At 35.2% G+C, this 26,416-nt stretch overlaps 1 protein-coding gene and 1 long non-coding RNA gene across 3 annotated transcripts in view; one reads left to right on the forward strand and one right to left on the reverse strand.

The window, feature by feature from the left end:
• LOC136037811 (uncharacterized) overlaps positions 1-26,416 on the reverse strand; it is a 49,773-nt gene that overhangs the window by 3,830 nt on the left and 19,527 nt on the right. Inside the window, exons 1-2 of one of the 2 annotated variants that reach the window (XR_010620044.1) lie at positions 23,536-23,604; positions 19,310-19,367 (exon numbers count right to left, since the gene is read on the reverse strand). This is a non-coding gene — a long non-coding RNA (uncharacterized LOC136037811). Of the gene's footprint in view, positions 1-19,309; positions 19,368-23,535; positions 23,605-26,416 lie in introns of those variants that run through there. The other variant, XR_010620043.1, reaches the window with a different exon arrangement.
• Positions 2,099-18,771, forward strand: LOC136037804 (interferon-induced very large GTPase 1-like). The gene is made up of 2 exons (XM_065720637.1): positions 2,099-2,210; positions 13,623-18,771. Exon 2 carries the CDS (start codon positions 13,642-13,644, stop codon positions 18,217-18,219), a length of 4,578 nt encoding a protein of 1,525 aa, XP_065576709.1. The 5' UTR covers positions 2,099-2,210; positions 13,623-13,641; the 3' UTR covers positions 18,220-18,771.

Genomic DNA, 26,416 nt, shown 5'->3' on the forward strand with positions numbered 1-26,416 from the left:
CAGACACAATAAAACTCAAAGACAGACACCGAAACTAGCAATCAGACACTCAGTCATACAGGCAACGGTGGGAGAGAGACAAAACACGCAGACATAAACGCAAAGTCAGATACAAAAACTCACAGTCAGACACACGAAAACACAAAGACAGGCAAAAATGCAAACAGACGCTTAGTCACACAGGCACGGTGGGAGAGAGACAAAAACAAACATAAAAACACAAAGTCAGACTCAAACGCACAAACACACAGAGTCAGACACAAAAACACAAAGGCAGACACAGAGACTTACAAAGAGATGCTCAGTCACACAAGCATAAAGAGAGAGAGATAGAGACAAAAACAACACAAAGAAAACCGTAAATTCACACACACAAACACACAGTAGAGATCACAAATAGGCTGCTATCCTCAGGTTTCCTTTTTTTTTACAGACTTGGTATTCCATGTCACGATTATGTAAATTATTATTAATGTATAAATATAATATAAAGAAAGAAAAGGGAAAGAAACAAATAAATTCTGGCAAGTACAAACAAAACCAAAACAAAGAAGAACTGAAAGGGAAAAAAAGAAAAAGATACAAGAAGGGTAATTACATGTAAGACCAGACACATTATCAAGGAAGGACAATTTCAAAGATTTCACTAATAATCTGCCTCCAATATCTTTTGTTTCTTTTCTGCACTTCGAACACTGGACTAGCAACTCCATATCGTGAGTAATTCCCACCCCATTAAAAATTACCGTTTGCATGGCTGACCAATATAGAAGAATTCTGTAAATAATGCTGCTCTGTGAGATCGTGTAAATGACCAGCTAAAGATCTTAGACGTATCCTTAGTAAAGATGGTGCTGACTCTCAAAAAAGCTGTGGCTTAAAACTTTTTGATACTTTAATATTCTTCAGTAAAGCAGGTGCTAATTCTTGGAGATGTCGTGGCTCAAAATCTTGCCACCCTTTGCTTATCCTCGGGAAAGTTGGTATTTACACTTAAAAGGTCGGGGACTTAAACCTTGTGATGCTTTATTTATTCTCAATAAAGGGAGTATGAAACCTCAAAATTTGGGACTTGAAACCTTGTGACACGCCTAGCTTTTACAGTTAGCGTTGCCAATTCTTTTGTAACCGACCGCATCAGGAAGAAGCTAGATCAAGTCTGAATTATGAAATCAGTTTTTTTTGAAAATATATCTCTACTCAAGAACAGGCTAAAATTTTCCAAAACCAAACAGTCGAATATTGTGTGCATTAAAAAAAGCATTAAAAATACTAAATATAATAGGCCTTATAATTTAAAAAATACAAACAGGAGTAACAAGCTAATGACATGCTCATACTGTGGAATGAATTGCACACCATGTCCATACACAATTTCCTAATTTATTACACAACATAGTGCATTCCATATTAACATAGACATGGGAGAGAACACAAGTGGTGAGTTCAGATTCTCTCCACCCCTCATATTATGCCTATGATTTTTTATGCCTATGAGTCATATTATGCCTATGCCTATGAGTATTTCAAAAACTATAGTATTTATATTCAAGCGTTCCGATAGCAGTCCGATAGCATCTTATATCATTAAAGGAGGAAAGTTGTAGTGACTATGGGCCTCATAAATGTAATAATCCCCCCAATATTTTCTTAGTACCGTCAAGTAAACGATGGAAACCAAGAAAAAAATTGAAAAAGCTTATCATATTTTTTTTAGTAGCTAATCAAGCAATTACCTATTTTGCAATAATCCAATTGATTTTCCCGAAAATTTCAAAGTAGGCACCATCGCCGTGAAATTTCGGCTTAGGGGTGGCAACAATGTATTATTTGCTAAATAGAATGTTGCATATGAGTACCAACTCCTTGCTTGGTAAAAATTAGTTCGTGGTTTTTGTTTAGTTCTACTCAGTTTTAAATTCTGTCAAGGAATAATGCTTCTCTCTTAAGTCAAATATTTATTTATCTAATGATGACCTAAATAACTCGTTGAATATTTGTAGAAGCAGTCTTAGTTCTATGAATCTTGTTTCATTCTGTTTGTGTTTTTTTTCTGTCTGTTTGATAAGATAGTACTCGTTCAGTTTTTCAGCCTTACTTCTATGATCAATAGTTACAAAGAAGTATGGAATCCGTTAGGTTGCAACAAAAATCTTTTTATTGTATTACCAGTTTATAACCGTTATAAGTTGTTATTGAATCACTAAAAGGTAGGTCACTTTAATCACTTTCAAAGTAAAAAACACAGATGATAGCTTTGAAGGATGAAAAATACAAAGGTGCCACTTGTTTTGCCCTAAAGCACAAAAATCCATGGTTGCGTTATTATTAATTGAATTGAAAACTAAATGAAATGTAAAATTTGTGGATATTAGAAGCTTATGAAAATTTTAAAATCAAATTTGTTTGAAGTTAGATAAGGAATCCGAAGGTGTATACCATCTTATAAATTATTTAAGTAAAAAAAAAGTTTTTCCGGTGATTGTACAAAATGAACTTTACCCTTGAAACTTTAAACTTGGAGCTTCGCCGTTTTTGTAATACATTCTTGACAAACTATCTGGAATAAATTGGCTTGGGACATTTCCCTTTACTTGTAGAATTCTTAAAAATAAAACCCTTATTTCTGAAATTAATTTTGTTCGTTTCTAGGTTTTAAAATATACACAATAAACCTTGTAAAAAAAAATTATATTTAGTACTTGTTACTGAGAAATATACAGATTTGTTACTTAGAGGGGAGAGGTCACAGGCATTAAACCAATGATAGTACACGGTGGTTAGCCTAGACAAAGTATACCGAAGCTACAAATCCTCTATATTATCTAAGCTACAAAATTTCAGTTGGGCCTCAGATGAGCTAATAAATTCAAACTTATTTTACGTTGTTTTTTTAATTTTTTGCAGCACATTGTTGAAAAACTATCTCGAATAAATTGGCTTGGGACATTTCCCTTCACTTGTAGAATTTTTAAAAATAAAACGCGTATTTCCAAACTTAATTTTGTTCGTTTCTAGGTTTTAAAATATACACAGTAAACCTTATAAAAAATAAACCTTCTTAACTTATGTGAAGATATTAATCCAACAAAGGCAAAGAAAGGAGTCAAAATAAGTTTTTGCTAAAATAGGGTGTTAAAAGTGGGTTTTAATTATCATCTCTCTTAAACACTCTTGAAAAGCATTTGCAATTTTGTTACATATCTGGTCCATGTCCTATATTATCCTTAGTATTTTTGGAGAACTATAGATAACGAATTTGTCTATATCGGATTGCTATCCTTAACTTTTAACTGTTGTCCCGTTTGGCAGACAAAAAGTCAAAGTTGTGAACTAAAGAGTATTGGTAACTCATAAGAGTAGAAACTGACGCTAATGCAAAAAAATAATCAACGCCATCCATAGTCTGGTAAAATTTGACATTTTTTAAGTCCAATTAATTAGCCATGATTTCCCCTCAACAAATCTAGGTCTAATAATAATTAGGCCTAGTAATATGTACTACGCCCAATTATGTTAACAAGGCAATTAGGCATAACCCTTAGCCATCATAGATAAATAGGCAAGGCCTTATATATGTCTTTTAAACAATAGCTCAGCCTACCCTAAACAGTGAAATACTTGATTTTTAAGACTTGCACAGAGACTTTACCTTTAAGTGATATAAGTATACAGATCCGACCCAAAGAATATGGGAAACTATAAGTTTTCAGTACTATTTGGTTACAGCTTTACCAATTATCCAGTTCCACTTGAATTTTTTTCTACTTATTTAAAGAGATTTTAATGATTTCGCCAGCCACAACACTGTGTCTGGCGCTAGTAGTTTTCATCTCCTATCTTTCTATGTTAAATCTCCGAAGTTTCCGCTCTTACAGTTTCCCATGCTCTTTGGTTTGAACCAAGGACTCTATTTTAACCACCTTCCCACCTCTATTTGCTTTTATTGCTCCACACCTGTTGCTGAACCATACATGTTCAAATTATAAATCTATGTGCTGAATATGAAGATTCAAACTGGTTTTCATAGTAGGGGCATGACGGTTTGAATGTTCAATTTCAGTTTCAATTTTCAACTTTGTGGTAACGAAGTGTAAGTAAGGAGTGAATCGGTAAAAAAAAAAAACCGACATTCTAAAAAAACAAAATTTGGTTACAACAATTAACTCTTTGATAACAATTAATAACAGAAATTCACTTAATTATTTAATTAGAAATTTGGTTACAACAGACACACCAAAGAGTTGACATTTGAGGTGAACCCGAATGAGCCAAATTTATTAAAAATAATGTTACCAATGAAATGCTGCGAGCCAGGAAAAAGTTACTGATTTTTGCAAAAGTTGGGGCGAAACCCCAACAATTCAAACCATCTAAATGCAAACCAAACCGTCAGTTTCGAAACCATCAGAAAACCCTTTTTGAATCTGTTTCAATCTCCTATCTCAAAGAATACTGAAGTTTTTTTTCGAAATCACGGATTACGGATGCGTGTTTATTTGTTTTTTCGTTTGTTTGTTTACATTTTGCATTTTTTTCTGAGCAGTGGTATCAAACCAAAAGTCTTAGAAGGTGCTGAGAGGGCTCTTTCGAACGCAACTCAAAACTTCTAGTGTCTTTTTAACTGACCAAAACGATTGGTGGGCAACTACCACCCCTCCCACGCCCCTTTTCCTGAAGACGTTCGATAAAAATTCTGAAACAGCAGTATTCATTCAAAATAGTTGAAAACTCCATTAATTATTCCCTTGAGGAGGACATGATCCTCCATAGTCCCTAACAAAAGGGTTGTAGGCTACGAAATTTGCCCGCATTTCATATTAAGTATTTGTTACTGAGAAATATACAGATTTGTTACTTTTGCGGGGATTTCCTTCAGGGGTATTTACACGGGGGGATTATTACGCACATGAAGGGGGTAGCTCCACTAAAGCACTTTGCTCTTCACGCTAAAGTTTTTTTAATACTTCAAAGAAAGCCTCTCATTATTCTCATTAAACAAACTTAGCATTTCAGGAGTCGTTCTTAAAGAATTACGACAGAACTCAAACTTTAGCGTAAAGGGTGAGGTATTTTTGGAGGAATGGCCCCCTCATATGCGTAATAATTTCTGTTCGCCTTAAGTTTTAACGTTTGCTCCTTATATTCAGTTGAAAAAACTTGCTTTTTTATTCAATTTTTGGTCGTTTTCTAAATAATTCCAGGAAATCTAGCTACTTCTCCATGGAAAAAAAAACTCCTCTCTTGCCCAAAGACTTATTCTCTAGATAAATCATTGTGAAAATATACCCCAGACAATTACTCTTAACATCTTCAGGTAATGAGACAGCAAAATATAAAAAGAATTTCGTATAGGAATTTAGGCAATTTCCCCCAGTGTAAAATTTCCCTTGAAAAATTCACCCCCTGAAAACTACTTTTTCCATGGAAAACTATCCCCTTGAAAAATCCATGGAAAATTATTCCTGCGAAAAACCCTGCCATTAGATAATCCCCCTTGTAGATAGTCCCCCTTTCCCAAAAAATATATGCAAACATCCCAATAACAAATACAATACGAAAGCAATGGGCAAATTTTGCCACTTAAAGGCCTTTGCCAAGAGGCTGTGAGAGGGTCATTATATTTCTAAAGGCCTAGTTATTTGGCCTTTCAACTATGCTGAACGAATTGGGTATCTCGATATTGTGATCATTGATTTTGAGAAGAAAGGGCGTGGGAGGGGACCTAGCTGTCCTCCAATTTTTTAGTCGCTTAAAAAAGACATTAGAACTTTTAATTTTCGTTTGAATGAGCCCTGTCACGATATTCTAGGATTACTGGGTCGATAAAATCACTCCTGAGAAAAAATAAAACAAAAAGCACGCATCCGTAATCGCTCTTCTGGCAAAAAATACAAAATTCCAAATTTTTAGATGGGTGCCTGAAACCTCAACAGTACGGTTCTCTGATACGCTGAATCTGATACTGTAGTTTTATTAAGATTCTATAACTCTTAGAGGGTGTTTTCCCTTTTTCCAAAAATCAGACATGTTTTCTCAGACTCGCAGAATGAAATTAATTTTAATGAAACTTATATATTTGGAATCAGCATAAAACTCTAATTCTTTGATGCATCTATTGGTTTCAAAATTCCGTTTTTTAGAGTTTCGGTTGCTATTTAACCGGGTTGCTCCTTACTTACAGTTTGTTACTACAAACGGTTTGATTAATGTCTTTTTTGTAAACATAATTTTATTTTTCAATACGTCAAACCTGGACCTAGTTATTGTCTGAAAAAATACAGGTGGCCGATGACTCATGCAGATAAAATTTGTTCGAAAAAAAACCCTCTGAATTGAAAAAAAATAAGAGAACATGTTGCACAACTTAACTAAATTCATAATTACACCGACTTCCGAAACTGTTTCACCACTAATTAAGTCCAGATTTCTTAGTATCTTTCTCTCAAGAAGAATTTCTGTGGCTTTTGCATCAATGCTCGTATACATTGACACTATGTCGAAACTTGAAATTATAGGATTTGAAGAAATCTCAACATCTTTTAGTTTTTTTACAAGTTCTGACGAATTCTTAATGTAAGAAATTTGTGTAGAAATGAGTGGTTTACACAATGACACTAGCCAATTACTCAGAGCACTTGTTGCTGACTTGTTACTCGCAACAATTGCTTTTACTGCTGATGATGAACACTGTATATGTGTTCGAAATATCCAGTTAAATAATTTTATATCTATTCACTGTCAATAAAAAGGTATCATCCCTATTTTGAACTGTTTTACTTTAGATAAAATTTGGCTTGCCAAAGGCCATGGGTAAATTATCTACTTGAATTTGAAAAGGTTATTCATCCGTCTTTGGTTAGAGCTATGCTTACCTCTCCGCGCAGGCACCTTGCGAAGTGTTCCGACAATTTTTGAGTCGAATCTTAGTTAGTCCTATAATAAACCAATGAGTATAGGTATCTGATGGTTTCAGTTACCCATACTCTTTGTTATGGACATTGAGTTTACTTTGTTCCAGCTTGGCATTTAGCCTAGAATCGAGTCAGGTTACTTGATTGAGCAGCGTTTGATAACAGGGAAAGTCCTGTGTTATTAAAGATATCTTTCCTGGGAGAAAGGAGAGCTTATAAACCATTTTTCAGCTCGATGCCTTTGGCTCTTTGAGTGGCATTGTGGGTCAATTAGGGTAGCACTACATACCACAGGAAGTACACTTTTCAGATCCCTGCTGGTTGTCGTGAATCAGTAAGGGCCGAACACATATAACTCGTGGTGCGTTAGAGTTGTCAGTGGCACCACAGTGCCGGAGGACTGGAGTCGTAGTGCGTCGGGAAGGACCCTGGCAGCCCAATAGCCTAACAAATATTGAAAGAAAAATAGTTTAGAAGAGACTGTGTACCATTCGGCTACAATACCTCACACTAGTGGAAGCCATTAGTGGCGTTGTTGCCACTCTGCCTGGTACTGGTGCCACCAGACATCACTCTGGGGGCGGTAGAATCATTACAGGAACTGAAGAAATGGATTGTTCCAGAGTTTCCGAACTCTTAAAAGTCTCTAATATGTAAAAACCTATTTTAAAATCACCATGTCTGTAATTCAGAGTGAGAGTCTTGCACAAATAAAAAGAAAAAGAATTCGCTATTGGCCCAAATCCCACTAAACAACCCAATTATTTTATTGTTTCCAACTAATTTATATGTTGTTTTCTCGATGAACAACTTAACCGAGCTGTGTACAACGAAACGAAAGGAGTACTTCGACAAACATTGACAGGCACAAGAATTCTATTTTATGATCTGGAAATAAGCTTCTCCAATATAATCTACTATAAATTTATAAATAACGGAAAGCCGAAAGTTATCAAGCGTTGAGTTCTCACCAAGTCTTCGAAAAAGTTAGGGCCCACGCTACCATTATCCTAATTTTAGGAATAATCACTTGTTATCAGATTTTGGACTAAGCCACAAAGAAAAGTATCAATAGTACAGCAGGTGGCAATCTTATACAAGAACGACTACATGCGACTGTGTCTCTGAATGCAAGTGCTTGCAACTGCGATTAAAACGACTTTTTACTATGGATGGAAACCACTGTGACAAAAAATGACCGTGAAAATAGCACCTGAGACAGCTAAAGACTAAGACTACTTAACGACTGCATTTAGGCTACTTCCGACCGTGTCTATTGGTGAATACAAGTTTAACTTCTTGCGATTTTAGCTGCTACGACTGCATCTACATGCTGCGAGTTCTACTACTTGCGATTATGATTTGAGGTACTTGCAATTCCGACTACTTTGGACTGTGACTTCTAGCAATTGCAACTAATTTTAACTGTATATCTGACTGATTCTAACTATGACTGCACCCACTTGTGGCTGTTACTACCTGTGACTGTGACCACATGTGATTTGCAAGGTTTTGCGATTGCAACAACTTGTGAGTGCTGCTAGCTGTAACTTTAACTACTAACAACCCCAACTACTTGCGACTGTGAATGTAACTACTTGTGACTGCAACTGGGAATGTAATTACTAGTGACTTTGTCATCTTATGACTACAACTACTAATTGGGAGTGCGACTTCAACTACTTAAGACTACGATTACTGCTACTAATACGGCAAGTGAAACTTTGACTGCTACTGCTGCTCTATGTCGCTTCTATTTCTATTACTATTAAAACAAAAATGAAATAAATCAAGAGAGTCTTAAGTGCATCCAGGCTTTCAAAATACCACATGGATTAAATATCCCAGCAACAGATAGAGATAATCAGTTGCAACATTCAAAGAAAGTTAAAGAGTATATAAAACTAAATCAAAAGATACTATGGGGATGAAGATTGTCAAAATGTGTCTGTGCAAAGTCTTAGGAAAAGCCAAGAGTATTACTGTGGAATTTTCATGCCGTTTTGTTAGGTATTTTTAATTCAGTAAAAAATAATGGCCAAGGTTATCAAAGAGTGTACCTGCGATATCTACGGGATTGACAGGCTAATTAATTTGAATATTCTTGGACATATTGAAGAAGATGATGAACTAACTAAATCAAAGAAACTTTGTGCATCCAGGTTGTCAAAGGGGGCGTATTTGTAATGTCTTAGGAAGGTCTAAGGTATTACAATGAAACTTTCAGAATATTCTGAGGAGGATATTTAGCTGAATCAAAATCCACTATATGTATTCAGATGGTCAAACATATCAGGAACAGATGAAAAATAACATCAAGACTTTCAGAAGATAATGATGGGATCTTGAAATGCTATGTAAAGTGATTAGTGCTATGTAGTAGTAGAATTAGTGCTTGTCCATGATTAGTGCTACTGATTAGTAGAATAACACTGCTGTGGTTAAGGTAGGAAATGAGTTAAAAGCTGGATCCGCATTAAATCAGGAGATAAGCGGGGTCGTGTTCAATCCCCCTTTATATGGATCATTTTGATATATTTTGTCTTACGAAGCGCAGGAAAGGCCATGGGAGACTACGGAATCAAATAGGAAGGATAAACTCTCCTGGATTATGCTGATGATTTAAGCATCCTAGATGAAAGTGGTAGCAAAATACTTTTAGAGGTTTTGCAAGTTCAGGGTGCTAGAATAAATGCCAAGAAGACTAAGTCACTAAGGCTAGGAATAATTAAAGATGAAAAGGTGGCATTGGGCAACAAAAAGATTGATCAGGTGGACGAATTCTGTCGCATTGACAGTATCAAACAGTTCGTGGTAACGAACTGTAGTAAGGAGCGACCCGGCTCAATAGAAACCAAAACTCTAAAAAATGGAATTTTGATACCAATAGCTACATCAAAAGAATCGCATTTTAATGCTGATTTTAAATATATAAGTTTTATCAAGTTTAGTCTTACGCACCAAAAGTTACGAGCCTGAGAAAATGTGTATGATTTTAGAAAATAGGGGGATACACCCCCTAAAAGTCATAGAATCTTAACGAAAATTACACCATCAGATTCAGCGTATCAGAGAACCCTACTGTAGAGGTTTCAAGCTCCTATCTACAAAAATGTGGAATTTTGTATTTTTTGCCAGAAGGCAGATCACGGATGCGTGTTTATTTGTTTTTTTTTTTTTTTTGTTTTCTTTTTCCCAGGGGTGATCGTATCGACCCAGTTGTCCTAGAATGTTGCGAGATGGCTCATTCTAACGGAAATGAAATGTTCTAGTGCCCTTTTTAAGTGACCAAAAAAATTGGAGGGCACCTAGTCCCCCTCCCACGCTAATTATTTTCCCAAAGTCAACGGATCAAAATTCTGAGATAGCCATTTTATACAGCGTAGTCGAAAAACCTTATAATTATGTCTTTGGGGACGACTTACTCCTCCACAGTCCCCGTGGGAGGGGCTACAAGTTACAAACTTTGACCAGTGCTTACATATAGTAATGGTTATTGGGAAGTGTACAGGTGTTTTCAGGAGGATTTTTTGGTTGGGGGGAGGGTTAAAAGAGGGGGATATACTGGGGGAGCTTTCCATCGAGTAATTTGTCATGGGGGAAGAAAATTTCCATGAAGGGAGCGCAGGATTTACTAGCATTATTTAAAAAAAACAATGAAAAAATAAATATGAAAAAGTTTTTTTCAGCTGGAAGTAAGGAGCAGCATTAAAACTTAAAACGAACAGAAATTATTACCCATATGAGGGGCTCACCTCCTCCTAATACCTCGCTCTTTACGCTAAAGTATTTTTAGTAATGTCAACTATTTATTCTACGGCTTTTGTGATTCAGGGGTCATTCTTAATGAATTGGGCCAAAATTTAAGATTTAGAGTAAAGAGAGAGGTACTGACGAGGGGGCGAACCCTCTCATATGTGTAATAAAAACATGAGAATAAAAAATTCTTTACGTAAGCTAGTTTATAAGTTACGTATATCTTTTACTAATAAAAAGATTCGTAAAAAATTAAAAATTCTAGTTGCCTTTTTTATTAACCAAAAAATTAGAGGGCAACTAGGCTTCCTCCCCCGCTCTTTTTTTCTCAAAATCATTCGATCAAAATTATGAGAAAGCCATTTAGCCCAAAAAAAAAAAAATACAAATTTCGTTTTAATTATTTCTCTGCGGAGAGCCAAAATCAAAACATGCATTGATTCAAAAACGTTCAGAAATTAAATAAAAAAACAAGTTTTTTCAACTGAAAGTAAGGAGGGACATTAAAACGAACAGAAATTACTTCATATATGAAAGGGGCTGCTTCCTCATCAACGCCCCGCTGTTTACGCTAAAGTTTTTTACTGTTTTAAAAAGAAGAGTTGAGAGAAAGAGTCAAACTTTAGCGTAAAGAGCGGGGCGCTGATGAGGAAGCAGCCCCTTTCATATACGAAGTAATTTCTGTTCGTTTTAAGTTTTAATGTCGCTCCTTACTTTCAGTTGAATAAACTTGTTTTTTTATTTAATTACTAGTAAAGACGGGGAAAGCAGTAAAGATGTTAATTGTAGAATAGCCAAGGCTCAGGGTGTTTCTTCACAGTTAAAAAAAAGTTTGCAAGAATAGGAAGATGAGTCTGCAAACCAAGATTAGAATATTAGAAGCTACAGTGATTATATATGGCTCTGTGGCTCGGGCGCTCCGAAAAGATAAGATAATATTTATTTGCAAAAGATTATCACAAGCTCTATAGAGTCGAATTCGCTTTATATGTCACTAAAAGCTAAGAAAAAAAAATTCAAAACAGTACATTAAGTCAAACACTTAAAATTAAAAGGAATTAAAAAAGCAAAATCATCAAAGATAAAGGGCAAATCAGTAAACTTAACAATTAAATTACAAAAACATTGCAGTAAATAAAAAAAGAATAAAAACGGCAATAGAGGAAAAGGGGAATTTGGCAATTACGTAATCGTGAATTATTATTAAGGTGTTCCAGAATAAAGGGTATAAAACTTTTGCGAAACCTTTCTGTAACAGCATGGAACGAAGAGTAAGTTGGGATTGCTAAGGAGGCTGACGGGGGGAGTCAGAGTCCAATGGGATTGTGAAAATCAGGGAGTAAGTCCTCAGTACGGGGATAGGAAATGACTGATTTGGCGAAAAGCAGGCAAATTTTTTCCCTCCTTTCTTTTAATGTGGTAATGGGCGCAGCTTTAAGGAGGAAGGAGTATGGAATTTTGCCTTCTTTGTAAATGATCCTGAGCGAATGCTTTTGGACCGACTCGATTTTGTCACTAAGTTCATTTGAAAGTTGCGAATGCAAGACCGAACATGCATATTCCAATAACGGCCTGATAAAGGATAAGTAAACACGGAGGGAAGCAGATAAAGCTTTGCTAGATGTTTCCCAGAGAAATTGCCTACGGATTGTTCTGTTTTGCCCGGCTGACTGACTATATTTCAAACAGTAGACTGTACGAGAAGTGTGTTTCAATCCCGTTTTCTCATTAGAGAGAAAGGTTGAGATGGCTATGGTATGTTCTGTGGATAAAGGATGACAGATTGCCAAAGATTGTCCTTTTTGGCCAACCGTCTTGGGCTAAACAGAAAGCCGGTAGTTCAAGGTTGGGGTGGTAGGATGACATAAAGAAAGATTTAAAGGAAGTGGGAACTTCCTGGGAGGGTGTAAAGAAGGAAGCCTTGAATAGATTGAGCTAGAGGAGGAGCGTGCGTAGCTTTGGTCACTAAAGTTAAGTCCATTCAAAATCCATTGGCATGAAACTATAGCCTGAATTACGATATTCTGCATATGTGTCATTTTTTCTTCTTTTTCTTCCTCCACAGATAGCTTGGCACTGGAAGATAATAGAGAGCTGTTGAATGGCTCATTTTAAAGGACATTAATTACAATAAAGAGCAATTTCACAGATTGATGATTAGTCAAGAGTATGTTATTTAGCAGTCATTAATAGGTTTCGTTAAGACATCCAATTGACAAATGTGTAAAAACTGCCCGTTATGATTTTTTGCCTGTGATAATTAAGCATCATAGGCAAAAATTTCTCTTACCAAGAATCCAACCTGGACTAATTGGGTGGGAGCCAGCTTTTCTAACCATTAGGCCATTTAATATTTTATTAAAACATCCAGTTAATGAAGTTTATGTAATCAGGGTTGCAGCGGTAGCTAGCAACCTAATAAGAGAAAATCAAGTCCCTTAATAATAACTACAATAGCCAATAACTCCTAAAAATAGAGTCAGGTCAAATTAATATTAAAAGATGGTTATTATAAGAACAAACCATTGCATATATTTTCCTAGTTGCAGTGGTAGGTAACAACCAAGTAAGAGATTACATAAAGGATCGATACAGTTCATCATAAATGGTTATAGTCAAAATGATCTCATGTAGTAGTTATCAATTAAATTTTTGATTAGACGGGAGGAGTTGGGCTTGTGATTTTCAGAATATAATTCACTAGTGCTATACACTGCACCAAGCAGCCTTTTCAAGCCAATTTTCAAAATAGTTTATGTTTTATTTCAGTATAGCACATGATATATTCTGGTATTTACGTGGCATAGGGGGCATTATTCCAACTTTTGTTTGTGGTAGTTTCTGTTCGTCTAAAGTTGAGCTTGATTATTAATTGTATCTAATTGTATCTTTAATTGCCTACTTTTCTACCAGAATGTTTTCAAGCTTTATTAGATGTATTTTCTATTACAGGTCTTCGTTTAAGAAGAAAATGAATGAATTAAATAGTGCACAAGACCAAGAAAACGCCGAAGAGAAGATTAAAATTAATTCTGTGTCTCCTATTAAAGTTTACTTCCACCGTCTCCTATTACAACTATTACCCGAAAAGGCACCAGCTATACCCAAGCTGATGTTTCAAGAGGGCAATCTAGTCAGTGCATTCACCATGGATTGCCCCCCTGATTTGACTAATGCTTCTTACAGATTACTTCACCGTTTGGGAATAAGTTATTATAATTCATCTGGAGAGGAATCAGAAGATTCTCCAGAGTCCGAGGAAGACTTTTACTTTGAAGTAAATCCGTCAATAAAAAAGAAACAATACAATATTCCCAAGCTTCTTACCATGTATTCTCTTAGGGATACTGTGAGTGTTTTGCGACTGCTTCTCGAATCAAGATTTGCTATTCCAATATGTTGTAAAGACACAATAGAATTACTTAGGATCACCCAAAGACTAGAAGAGGGTATATTCCTCGGAGAAGACAAAAGGCTTCCACGAGTTGCCATAATAAGTCAAGTTAAAAGCTTTGACAGTTATACTGGAAAGATTATGGAGGATCTTTTCAATTTAAAAACCTCTTTTGACAATGTTGAAACATCGAGCATAGAGATTGGGCAAGGCTTTGTTTGCTGTGAAAACCAGAATCTTGAAAAAAAGAAAGAGAATTATGAACAGAGAGAAAAAAAGAATTCTTGTATTGTGATACATATTCGTGGTAATTTTGAACCATACTGGAAATTCTTGGCTGATTTTATTGATTATTTAGTTGTTGAGGATGAATTCATCTCTGAAACAAATAAGCTGTCTCATTTTATGAGCAAATATTCCAACGAAAATTACTTGCCACAATTCATTACAATATGGATCCCTAACTTACCAGATGCTAGTTCTATTCACCGCCCCTTTTACCTTATCGAAGGTTCCTTGCATCATTTTGTTAAAATACAACGAGGTCGTCAATTAGGAATTGTGTTTCACAAGGTTGGACACCACGAACACTCGTTACATACAATCTTCCCCTTTGAAGGTTCTTTAGGCCATATTATCAATAATTTACGACATATGTATTTGACCGTTTCAACTATGGATGGCTTGGACTCTTATAGGTCAGATGTCTTGCAGTTGCAAAAAAGTTTTGCCAGAGAATGTGAATTACACGACAAATCAAATGAATTCCATTTTTCAAATGCCATGAACAACTTAGAACAGATGCAGAAACAAATATCTGAAGAACAAAGGTTTCGTTCAAGTTTGGATTTTAAAAATGATCCTCTGATTAGATATTTCTTAAAAAGCTTTGAAATGAGTAATATTGACCATATTCTGCTTCACATTCGAGTCCTTAGTGATGCCATTGCCACAAATATAAAAAATTCTAAAATTGTTGCTCATCTAAATGAAGATGTGATCCAGAAAACAAAAAACTTTGCAGAGATTATACAAGTACATAGCAAGGGCTCCAAATATGAAGACCAAATAAAATATGCTAAGAAAGTACTATCGAGTGTGAAAGAAATACGAAATCGTGCTTTTCTTTCGATCCGTCACTTATGGAGAGAAGCCTCATTATTTTATTCATCTGGAACAAATGGAGAATTTTTACATTTACCACAAATGGCTGCTTCTTGCTTGATAGCTGGTGAAACGTTAGAGCTGTATGATGGAGATGCAAATATGATAAACGTTGATTGGATTACTGCTATTTTTAGAAATTTGACTTCTTTGCTTCCAAACAAGAAGGTTTTCGTATTATCTGTGCTTGGAGAGCAAAGTAGCGGAAAATCAACATTGCTGAATACAATGTTTGGAATCCAACTCGCAACTAGTATTGGTCAGTGTACGAGGGGCCTTACCATGACCCTAGTAAAGACAATAAACAGGAAAGAATATGATTATGTTATTGTATTTGATTCTGAGGGTGTCCGCTCACCAGAGCATACAGGTATTTATGGATGTGTGAAACGGGATAATAAAATTGCAACTCTTTCTATTTTGCCATCAGATGCAGTCATCCTAGTTGTTAAAGGTGAAAATGACAATGCTTTGAAAGAAATTTTACCAATTGTCGTATTAGCCTACAAAGGCTCTAAGTTGGCAGAAGAAAGAGGGGGTATGCTTGGCTGCAAACTTTTTGCTGCTTACAATCAGATAAAGTGTGATGAGGAAAACGAACATATGCTTCAGAATATTTTTTCTAAACTATCAACAACGGTCATTGAATCTTGTAAACAAATTGAGTCTCTACAGGACTTGAATGTTCATACACCAATTAGCTTCCCAAAGATGTTTTCTTGTAAAGAGGATATACAGGTACTCGGATGCAACACAAAAGGAGACCAACCAAACGACGTACCAAATGAGGACTTCAGCCTACAGATTGTTAATTTTCGAGAGCATATTCATAAACAAGTCGTCAGTCAGGTAGGATGGAGTGCCCAAAATTTCAAAAGCCTCGAGAATTGTTTATTATTAGTTTGGAAATGCTTGAACGAGTCTAATTTTGAATTGTCTTTCCAATCAGTCATCGAGAGACACAATTATACCGAACTAGAAAGTAAATATCAAACCCTAAAAGACATATATTGTGAAGCATACGAGAAGGAGTCTGAGGTAATAATGAACAATTATAAGGAACAAAAATCGTTAACAGAAGAAGAGGAAACCACCCACGCTGAAAAAGATAAGATCCTTGAGGATCTTGAGGTGAAGATGAGACCAGATGCTGACAAATTTAACATAGAAATAAACAAACTGTTTAAGGGAAGACAAAATTCAAAGTGGAAAACCGGATACTTAAACAAAGTTGAAGCCATAATTAATTTTACAACATCTATTTGGCGTCATAATCTAGAGTTGTTCTTAAGAAATCAACTTTTACATGACATAAAGGTTAGCAACTCCCTAAGAGAAATAAAGCAAAAAGTAATAGAAGATTTTAAAACGAAGAGTATACATGATAAACCAAGGGAACAGTTGATCTCTGTTATTGACAAATCCTTTAATGTTGTCATGGAAGCAGCTAGAAAAGAAAACCCTGAAATGGATGTCAGAGGTGCTGTTAGGAGGGCCTATGAGGACAATCGTACTATCCAAACTTTAGGTATTAATCTTCTGGATGAAATTCAACCTTCGTTCTGGCAGACACAGTTGAATAAAGCCAAGAATTTAGAAGATGAAATATTAAATTGGATATCTCAGAGCAATGACGATAAATACAACATAGAGAAGATGATAGCTTCTATAATAGTAAAGATCACAAGAGGAAGAAAATACTATTCTAACACAGTTGTCTCCGCTACTATCTGTGAGATTGAGAGGTCTCTCATGGACCACCACAAGAAAATTGACAAGAGCGAAAGAAAAATAATTCATCGGAATGCATATGATCTACTCGTAGATGTACTTGTGAAGATTCAAGAAAATTGGGAGCGAGAAAATTCTGCCTACGGGCAACTCCATTCAAAGAAAGAAGTTATGCAGGCATATTGTCTTGAGGTTGCAAATAGCTTAAAGGAAGTGGATATAATGGCATTAAGGCTGAACGACTTCTTTCAGAAACATACTATTAAAGGTTTTCAAAGTGAAGTTAAAGAAAATGTCATGGGTAATCTAAAAAAGCAACGTTGGCTTAAATCACCCAAAACTTTTCAAGGACACATGGATTTGTATTTGATGGAAGAGGTAGAACCTAAAGGTATTAGACAGGTATTGAAACATATCAAAAACCCTTCCAAATTAAAAAGGCTTACTAAAAGCAGACTAATCCGTTTTGAAATCGACAGAGTCCTTAAAGATATGAAACTTATTAATTTTCAGGATCATGTTAAATTTTTCTTGAAAAGTACCTATGAAAAAGCCCCAGTAGACCCAGAATTTGGACTAAAATCTTTTCAATTCAATGAGTTCTTTAAGTTTTTGAAAAGATTAAAGAGTACCTACATTGCTGACGAGTTAAAAAGAGATATGATGAGATTTAGCCGGGCGGATTTGGAGAGGATGTCTATGAAGTTTCAGCTGAAACACATAACCGCCATGATAAAGTCGGTATCTGATATAAAAGCTATTAACAATGAAATTATCAGTAAGGAAATTTTATCACAAATTCAACAGTCTTCTCAGTTTGAAGCAATATTTTGTAGGTCATGTTCAACTTCATGTCCTATTTGTAAAAGCCCTTGCTCTTACGAAGTTTCTCACAAAGGTAAACATGACGCTTTTCATCAGCCTTTTGGTTTAATTGGCATTCGTGACCTCAAAACAAAGCAACTGCGAGCCTATGCGTGTAACACAGCTCCTATAAATGATTTCCACAATTTTCCCAAAGGAGAAAAGATGAAATATACTGATTTTTCCAAAAAATTCAGTTCTTGGCTTCAACCTGACAGAGCTAAGCCAGTTGCTGAATATCGCAAATATTTAATCCACAGGTATAACAAAGAAATAGCTAATTTTTATTCTGTAAATCCTACTGACAAGTTAGGTAAACACGAATGCCATAATATTGTTAAAAATAATATAAAAAGAAATGTTGATTTCTACAAAGATTTTCCAGGCAAGACCTGATCTGAAAGCTGATTTTGTCACAGAAAAGCGAAAAAAGAAAATAATACTTTTTGTACTTGTTTACATATGTTCATTAAAAAAGGATGTGCTCAGTATAAATTTCTTATGTCGTGCATTTTTCCTTAGCTATTTAGAGTCACTTGTCATCTTGTGTAATTTTTGACGCATCATACATACTAAAAATTATTGTGTCTCTCCTGTTTATCCGTCACAGACACAAACGCTAAACTAACACGTTCCTTCATTCTATTGTAATTTTACTTTGTCTTCTAACCACAGATTTTGTTACGCAGCATTTCCATTTGTACATCAATGGGATTTTTGCTCTTTCTTGTTCCATGCCCTTATCTTTAGCTGCTTGGAGTATTTGGTCAGTTGTTATAATTTTGCATGTCTTTAAGATACAAACAAACATACGATCGTTAGAAAAATTATGGTACTTTTGTCCTTTGAATGCACATTAATGAGACGCCACTCACATTTTTTTATTGAAGGTAATATTCGTCAGTACTGAACTTTTGAAACTTGTAGCCAATCGTAGTGAGACACCTGACTTTTCAATTGAAATTGTCATCCCTTCAGCAATTTCAAAATCAAAAAAAGTAATTTGTAAACAAAAATGTGTTTGTCGGTCCTGAACAGGAAACATTCGCAGAGCATACCCTTAAACAGGGAGATAGAATCTTCCAAAAGTGGCTTCAATGAATTCAAGTTACCTGAGTAATAGATTACCTGAGATGGTGGTTACAATAGTGTGCTTTGTGCATCGATGGAATAACTTCTTAAGGGTTTGGGCAAAGACTCTGCAGCGTTAGCTGAGACTTAGTAATAGATGAACACGTCCCATGGGAATAAAAAAAGCCCAAAACCCTTAAAAACTTGCTTCATCAAAGCACATAGCACACCGTTGAAAACGCCACAGCCAAAAACCCAATCAAAGAAACTTAGAATCTTCCAAAAGTGGCTTCAATGAAATCAAGTTACCTGAGTAATAGATCATTCCCTCAGGTAATCTATTACGAAATTTATTAATGAAATTCAAAACAAACAGAAAATTATAGTAAATGACCCGAGTTAAAAAAAAAATTACCTGAGTAGGGCTGACAACTCCCATGCCTTCTCAAGACCAGAATATAATTGTTACTTTACTGAAAAAAAAATACATTTGAAATATTTTCACTTTTTTTACTTCGATAAATGAAAAATTATTAAAATCTTAAGGACTAGATGTCTATATGTGCATATCAAACTGTTATTTTCGCACGTTTTGAGTTTGACTCGGTCATTTATATTCGGTCATTATATACATAATTTCGAATTCGCCCCTCCCCCAGGGTGATATTAGGGTTTTTAGTTTTGACGTGGGGAAAAAGAATTTGTCGACAAAATTTTCCAATGTGTAGACAAATGTGGACACATAAGCTAAATTAAGATCCCAAAGACACCCAAAGTTCCAAGGTGTCCGCACTGCATACCAACACCTTGGAGATTTTTTGCCTCCAAACCCTGCTCCACGGATGCACCTCTAACCATCCCCGATACAGAACATTGCATGCGTACCTACAGTATAGGTAACTGATATTTCGTGTATTTAATTGATATTGTTCTTTTATTTGCTTCTCATTGTATACCTAAACGATTTCAAACTCAGACCTGAATGGGGAAACTAAATATACACTAGTCATAGCAATTACTGCTACTATTAACTCACCTCAGCACCAAGCCAGCTGAGGCTAATACAGCCACGCACACTCTTCCCCAATGCAAATCTATTTTAAGTCTCCCATTTTACACCCTCTCAGGAAGTTCCAATTTCGCTTAAAATATTTCATTATGAGATCTTCCAACTCCAACCGCGGAAGACCTGCTTTCTGCATAGTTCCAGACGGCTGGCTGAAAATGATAATCTTCGATAACCTGTCATCCTTCATCCATAGAGTGCTACCAAGCCATCTCAATCTTTCTCTCATATAGCCCTAGAAACCGGGATTGAACCACACTTTTCATAGAGCCTACTGTTTGAAATACGTTCAGTTAGCCGGGTAGCCAGAATAACCCATGGGCAAGGTCTCCAGAAAACATCTAGAAAATCTTCATCCGCTTTTGGAGCGCCATGCTTCAGAACCATATTTGATTACTGTCATCATTGTACATTCCAATATTCTAATCTTGGTCTGCAGGCTTATCTTCCTATTCTTCGAAACGTTTTTTAGCTGTGAAAAAACTCCCTGAGCCCTGGCCATTCTACTTTTAACATATTTACTGGTCCCACCGTCTTTACTAATAATACTACCAAGGTAAGTGAACACTGAACCTTTCCACCTGATCAATCTTTTGTTACCCAACGTCACCTTTTCATCTTAATTATTCCTAGCCTTAGTGACTTAGTTTTCTTCACATTAATTTTCAAACCTATTTTAAAACCCTGAACCCGCAAAATATAAATATAACTCTAATAATACAATAATATAATATAATATAATATAATAAATATAATCTAAATATAAATATAACTCATAATATAACTCTGGGAATGTTTTTCGCTCCATTCGATTCCATGTTCTCCCCGTGTTCTGCCATTCTTGCACTCCTTTAGACAAAGTCAATAGAAACGACCCATATAAAGAGGGATTATACACAACTATTGATAAGCCATTGTAATTGATTTTTTTAATCAGCTCTTACTTGGAAAGGAACAAAACTAAAAGAAAAACTGGCTTCACTCAAGACTTTCAACTAATCACATTAAATGTTTTCTGCAGTTTTTGTTTAAAACTGGAAAATGTTTGATAGCACAAATCAGCTGCTGACGAGAATAAAGGACAGAAAAATAATACTAATCAGGAAAGTCAGTACCCTTTTCTATTTAGTCTTGGAGTAGAGATGCTAGAAGGACTGACGGGGAGGGAGAAGCTATGCTGAACATACATAAACAGGAATTTGCTGATTGTAATGAAGCAATTAAGGAAACAGGATAATACGACATGAGTGTTATCTATTTCCTACACACCTTTTTCACCACTCTCTGAACGAACCTAAGAAATATATGCCTTGTGCGCAAGCATTAGAAATTATATGAGGATTCCTAAGAAATGATATATTCTAATGAAGGATGTGGCCCCTATTCACTCTCCTATTCTTATAATTTTAAAATTCGGTGGTTCAATGGGGGTATTATAGTAATACAATAGATTCTAGGTATTGTGCTTTCAAGTAAAAGTGGAAACCAGAGAAGACATGAAAAACCTAGGCAAATGTTTGTTTGATAACATATTTACTAGTTACGTATATAAAAGCCAATCCAGTTGGCTTTCAGTAAAAGAAAAATAAGAAAGCGTAATAAGAAAAATAAGACTCGAAAGGGGATGGACGGAACAGCATAAAAGTATCCATCGCCCAAATAATGTTTACCTAAACGAAAACTCCGGAGAGATTTACCCGTATTATCTACAAACAGAGATGCAGAAACTTTCTTCAGACTTACTCCAGAATTTTTAGGGTATCGTTTTGGACTAGGTGGGTAGCATTTTAATAAAGTAGACAATTATAATGAGATGGGAATCGGTCGAAAAGTTTTACTTATAAAAAGTTTAGATTTGAATGTTACTTAATTTAAAAATGAATTTGTTTTAAGTGGTGGGAGGGGGAAGGAGCTGTAAAATACAATGCGGATTTGATGAGTTGTAAAGTTGAACAGCGCTTTTGTTTAAATACAGACCTAAAGTGCTTCAAATATGTATTCGTCGTGGCAGGGCATAATCCCAAGCAAAAGGACGCTAGCAGGGCATAATCCCAAGCAAAAGGACGCTAGTAAGTTATATTTTGATGAATTTGTAGTTAGTGGGAATGGGGAGGAATCTGAGTTTCCTATAATAGATTTGAACTGTTTAACGGGTTAATATCCTTTAACAATTAAGGGGATAAATTTTTGCGGGGTTCAAAGAACATTTAAAAGATTGGTAATACAGTTTTACAGTACAAAACTGAATTTGAAAACGGGGAATGGAAAGATAAAAAGGGTGTAATATTTATTGAAGGCTCCGTCCATTGAATCGGCAAAACACTGCCACAGAGCCTGGCTCAACTAGACAATTTTTTTTTCAATTCCAAATATTAATCAAGTTCTAATTCAAGGCAAAGGCTATATTTCAAGTCATTCTCGTCCAATGATTTCTTCTAGATTCATTACAGAGTCCAAATTAAAGTATCACTTCGGGGACTATAACCGTGATGGGTACCAGTTTTGGAAACAGTTTCTGATGACATTGCCATCTTGCAGTTCAAAAATTTTAAAAATTCACTCTTGCATAGCAGCAAGGTAGCCTCAGACATCGAAGGTAAACTCACAGACGTGTGTTTGATCCATTGAATTTGAATCTTGTTGAAGAACAAGTTTCCATTGCAATCTCTTATTCCCATGGGCAAAGAGATACTTCTAATACCATGCAATTGGTAAAGGTTTTGAAATATTGGGTGGAGAAGATTGTGTAGGCGCAGCTGTGGTTGCACTTGTTAAAACTGCCTGTAAATCAATATCACAGCTGCGCAATACAAATTATAAATGACACTATCAAAAGAGGACGAGTTGGCAATTAAAATAAAGGAATGGGTTTGGTTTGCAAGGAGAAACTTGTTGAGGGTAGTAGGAAACGGCAGTCCGCTACCAAGATCACTTAAGTAATCTAATTTTATCCGGAGGGAGCAATTTTCATAGACTTGCACACTAATCTTATATTTTAAACGTTAAATGGCAGTTCTTTTTACCGGTTTGCATGGAAGCTTTAAATTATTATTTGAAATTCATATTATCAGCGTTTCCTAGAATTAGGATATTGAAAGACAGGAGCGTGTCTTCCCAATGAAGAGAGTGTCATAGCAAATATGATCAATTACAATAAACAGTCTAGTAAAGTAAAATAATCCAAGAATCCTAATTTTGAAATTGGAAGTAATAGAATATGCAGAACACCGGATATATAATGGAAGCCTATCTGTAAATATAATCCATATATGTCATAATATGAACTTTGGAAATCTGGTAATTTCTCTCTATCCAACGGAGAATTTCAGATTATGATACAAATTCTAAAGTTAGTCTGTATTGCCAATGTTATTAAGATGGATCCACTTTTGACTTATTTGCAAACTTTGTCATTCTCAGAACAAAAACAAGAGCCAATCATCGGACAGATCCATTGTCTCGATGTGTTACACATCCAGACAATGGTTTACAGAAACTCCATTTCGAGCGATTCCTTGTCCAGCAACACATTTTTTTAGCTTCTAAGCAGTTTTTATTAATTTTATGGAACTTACATCTAATGTATGAATCAAATATGATACCCAAGATTTCTTATGGTAAAAGAGTGACACGCTGCTTGACTTACCCAAAAACTGATTGATGATGTTTTGTTCTTAGAGATACATTCTAGGTAATCAATGTATTCCTTATGGGACGCTAGCCAACTGATAAGCGTCAAAATATCGTAGCAAGTTAATTGCGCAATCGGTTTTCAATTGGAGTAGGATATATGGCAGATGCTATTAGTGACTTGTTTGTGGGTACAATTTTTTTATATCACTCTAGGAATCACAGTGATTTTATATCACATATTCATATCACATATTCATATCACTGTGATTTTAAATGCTTAATGGACGAAGATATTCATTTGATGGTTAATGAAACTTGTTTCGATCACTAAAAATTGTATTTATTATAGCCGAACAAGTATCTATTTTGTACTATAAAAGTCTTGAGCTCATCGATGTTCCATTAATGGGGCTTGCTTATGAGTTTAGATTCCCATATTCCTATCCAGTGCCCATGTCCCTCTCCAGGGCCCCAACATCCCCGCCCCCGCACTTTTTGGCCCCCCAGCCATATGTTTACTTCGATTTTCTTAATTTGAATTTTTATTTTTTTCATGTCTGAGAATCCAATTATATATACTTATAACAAACAAAATCACACGTGAGACTTTTTAAATACAAAATAAAGATCTTATAAATATGTCAGTCGTAATTTTTTATTAGAAAATAATGATTTTAGTGACGATTTTTTCACTTACTTTTTTTAACCGAATTTTTTTCAACCTTTTTTCATGTTTCAAAATCACATTAAATATACTCATAACAAAAAAAGATTTTTTTGATATTTGAAAAAATGGAGATGATATAAATATGTCAGTCATTATTTTTCTATTAGAAAAGTAATATTTGCAGTGACATTTTTTTGACCTTTCTAGTTTTACTGAGATTTTTTTGACACGTAAGAACGCAGTCACATATATCACTGACAAATTTCATAACCTCCAGTTAAAGCAGAAGCATTCACTGGAATGTTTACCACATCAGTTCTTTGAACAAATGGGCATGTTTCGCAGCATTTCATATGCTAATGTTTATGCACACACCCCTCTTCCGAGGTTCCAACCACACCTACACAAAAAAGAACACTGAAACTGATCACTTTGGCCAACAAAAAAGATTCCATTTTTTTTTACAAATAATCTGGTAACAATTAAAACACAACATAGGACAAAGGTTTAACAACCTCTTGTCCAATGGTTCCCTTACAAAATTATCTACTTGAAAGAGCCATTTACTAATAACCTGTCAAATTTAGAAAAACTAATTTCAAATTGTCTATGTCAACCATTACCAGCAAATCATGTCCGATTCTAATATGAATGGGTTAAAAACCCTATGATTTTCAAAATCTATGATGGTTTTTCAGAGTGCAATCCGTGAATCAAACTAGTTTCGACCATGTAACATCAAACATATACCTGAAACAGGCCAGTTGCAAGACAAATCCTTGATTTAAATCTTTAATTTTTACCGATTTAACAACCTTTTGGCCTATGGCACCCTTCCAAGAGAAATATTCACTTCACAGAGCTTTTCGCTAATAACCAGTCAAATTTAAGCAGAAATCATTTCAAATTGTCTATGCAAACCTTATTATCTGGACATCATGCCCAATTATAATATGAGCCTGTTAACAATCCCTTTAATATTCAAAATCAAAGAAGGTTTCTCAGGGTATAGTCTGTGATTCAACCTTGTTTCTACCATGAAGCATCAAGCATTTTTCCAAAAGAGGCAAGTTACAAGATAAATCCTTGTTTTAAAGCTAAAATTTGTACCAATATAACAGCCTATTTTTCTACGGAACCCTTCTAAAAACACTCACTTCACAGAACCATTTGCTAATAATATGTCAAATTTACGCTGAAATCGTTTCAAATTGTCTGTGTCAACTTTATTTTCTAGCAAGCAACGTCAAACATTTCCTTAAGACAATACAATTACATGAAAAACCTTAAATTTATCAACCTATTGTCCTTAAATTGCCTTCCAAAAACTATTAACTTAACAGAACTGTTTACTAATAGCCTGTCAAATTTACGCAGAAATCAGTCCAATTTGTTTATCATTACTTGCCTACTATGCCAAATTATGAACCTGTTAAAAATCTCTTTAATTTCCGATATCAATGAAGGTTGATCAGGGTTCATTTCGTGATTCAAGCTTGTTTCTAGCAAGTAACATCAAGTATTTCCCTAAAGCAAGCCAATTGGAAGAGAAATCCTTGATTTAAATCTGTAATTTTTTGCCAATTTAACAGCCTATTGTTCTTTTTGTCCACCTGCCTGTCTGTGTCTTTTTGTAAGTTTTTCTGTGTCTCTATATGTTTTTTTCCGCATGCCCCTGTATCCGTCTGTTTATCTGTGTCTTTGTTTTGTCTCTCCTTGTGTCTATATGACTTTTTTCTCTTTGATCTTGTGTTTGTATGTCTTTCTTTGTGTTTTTCTGGTCTCTCTGTGTGTCTTTGTGTTTTTTTTGTCCATCTGTATGTGTGTCATTTACCAGTCTGTTTATTTGTTGGTGTGTCTTTGTGTCCTTTTTTGTCTGTGTGTGTGTCTATGTGTCTTTTGTGTGTCTGTCTGTGTTTCTTTTTGCTTCGTCTTTCTTGTTTTTCTCTATCATAGTTTTTTGTCTAATCTATCAATATGTCATTTTATGTGTCTGTCCCTCTGTCTCTGAACGTTCAATTTCTTGTATCTCCAACTTTGAATATACATTGTATGTTTTGATTCAAAAAAGTGACATCAGCGAGTGCTGCTGTATTGAGCATATAAGAAACCATTTTCAATGACTACGTATCATATAGTTGCACTTATCATGACAA

Source organism: Artemia franciscana, chromosome 17, assembly GCF_032884065.1.
Source record: "Artemia franciscana chromosome 17, ASM3288406v1, whole genome shotgun sequence".
Classification (NCBI taxonomy): Eukaryota; Metazoa; Arthropoda; class Branchiopoda; order Anostraca; family Artemiidae; genus Artemia; species Artemia franciscana.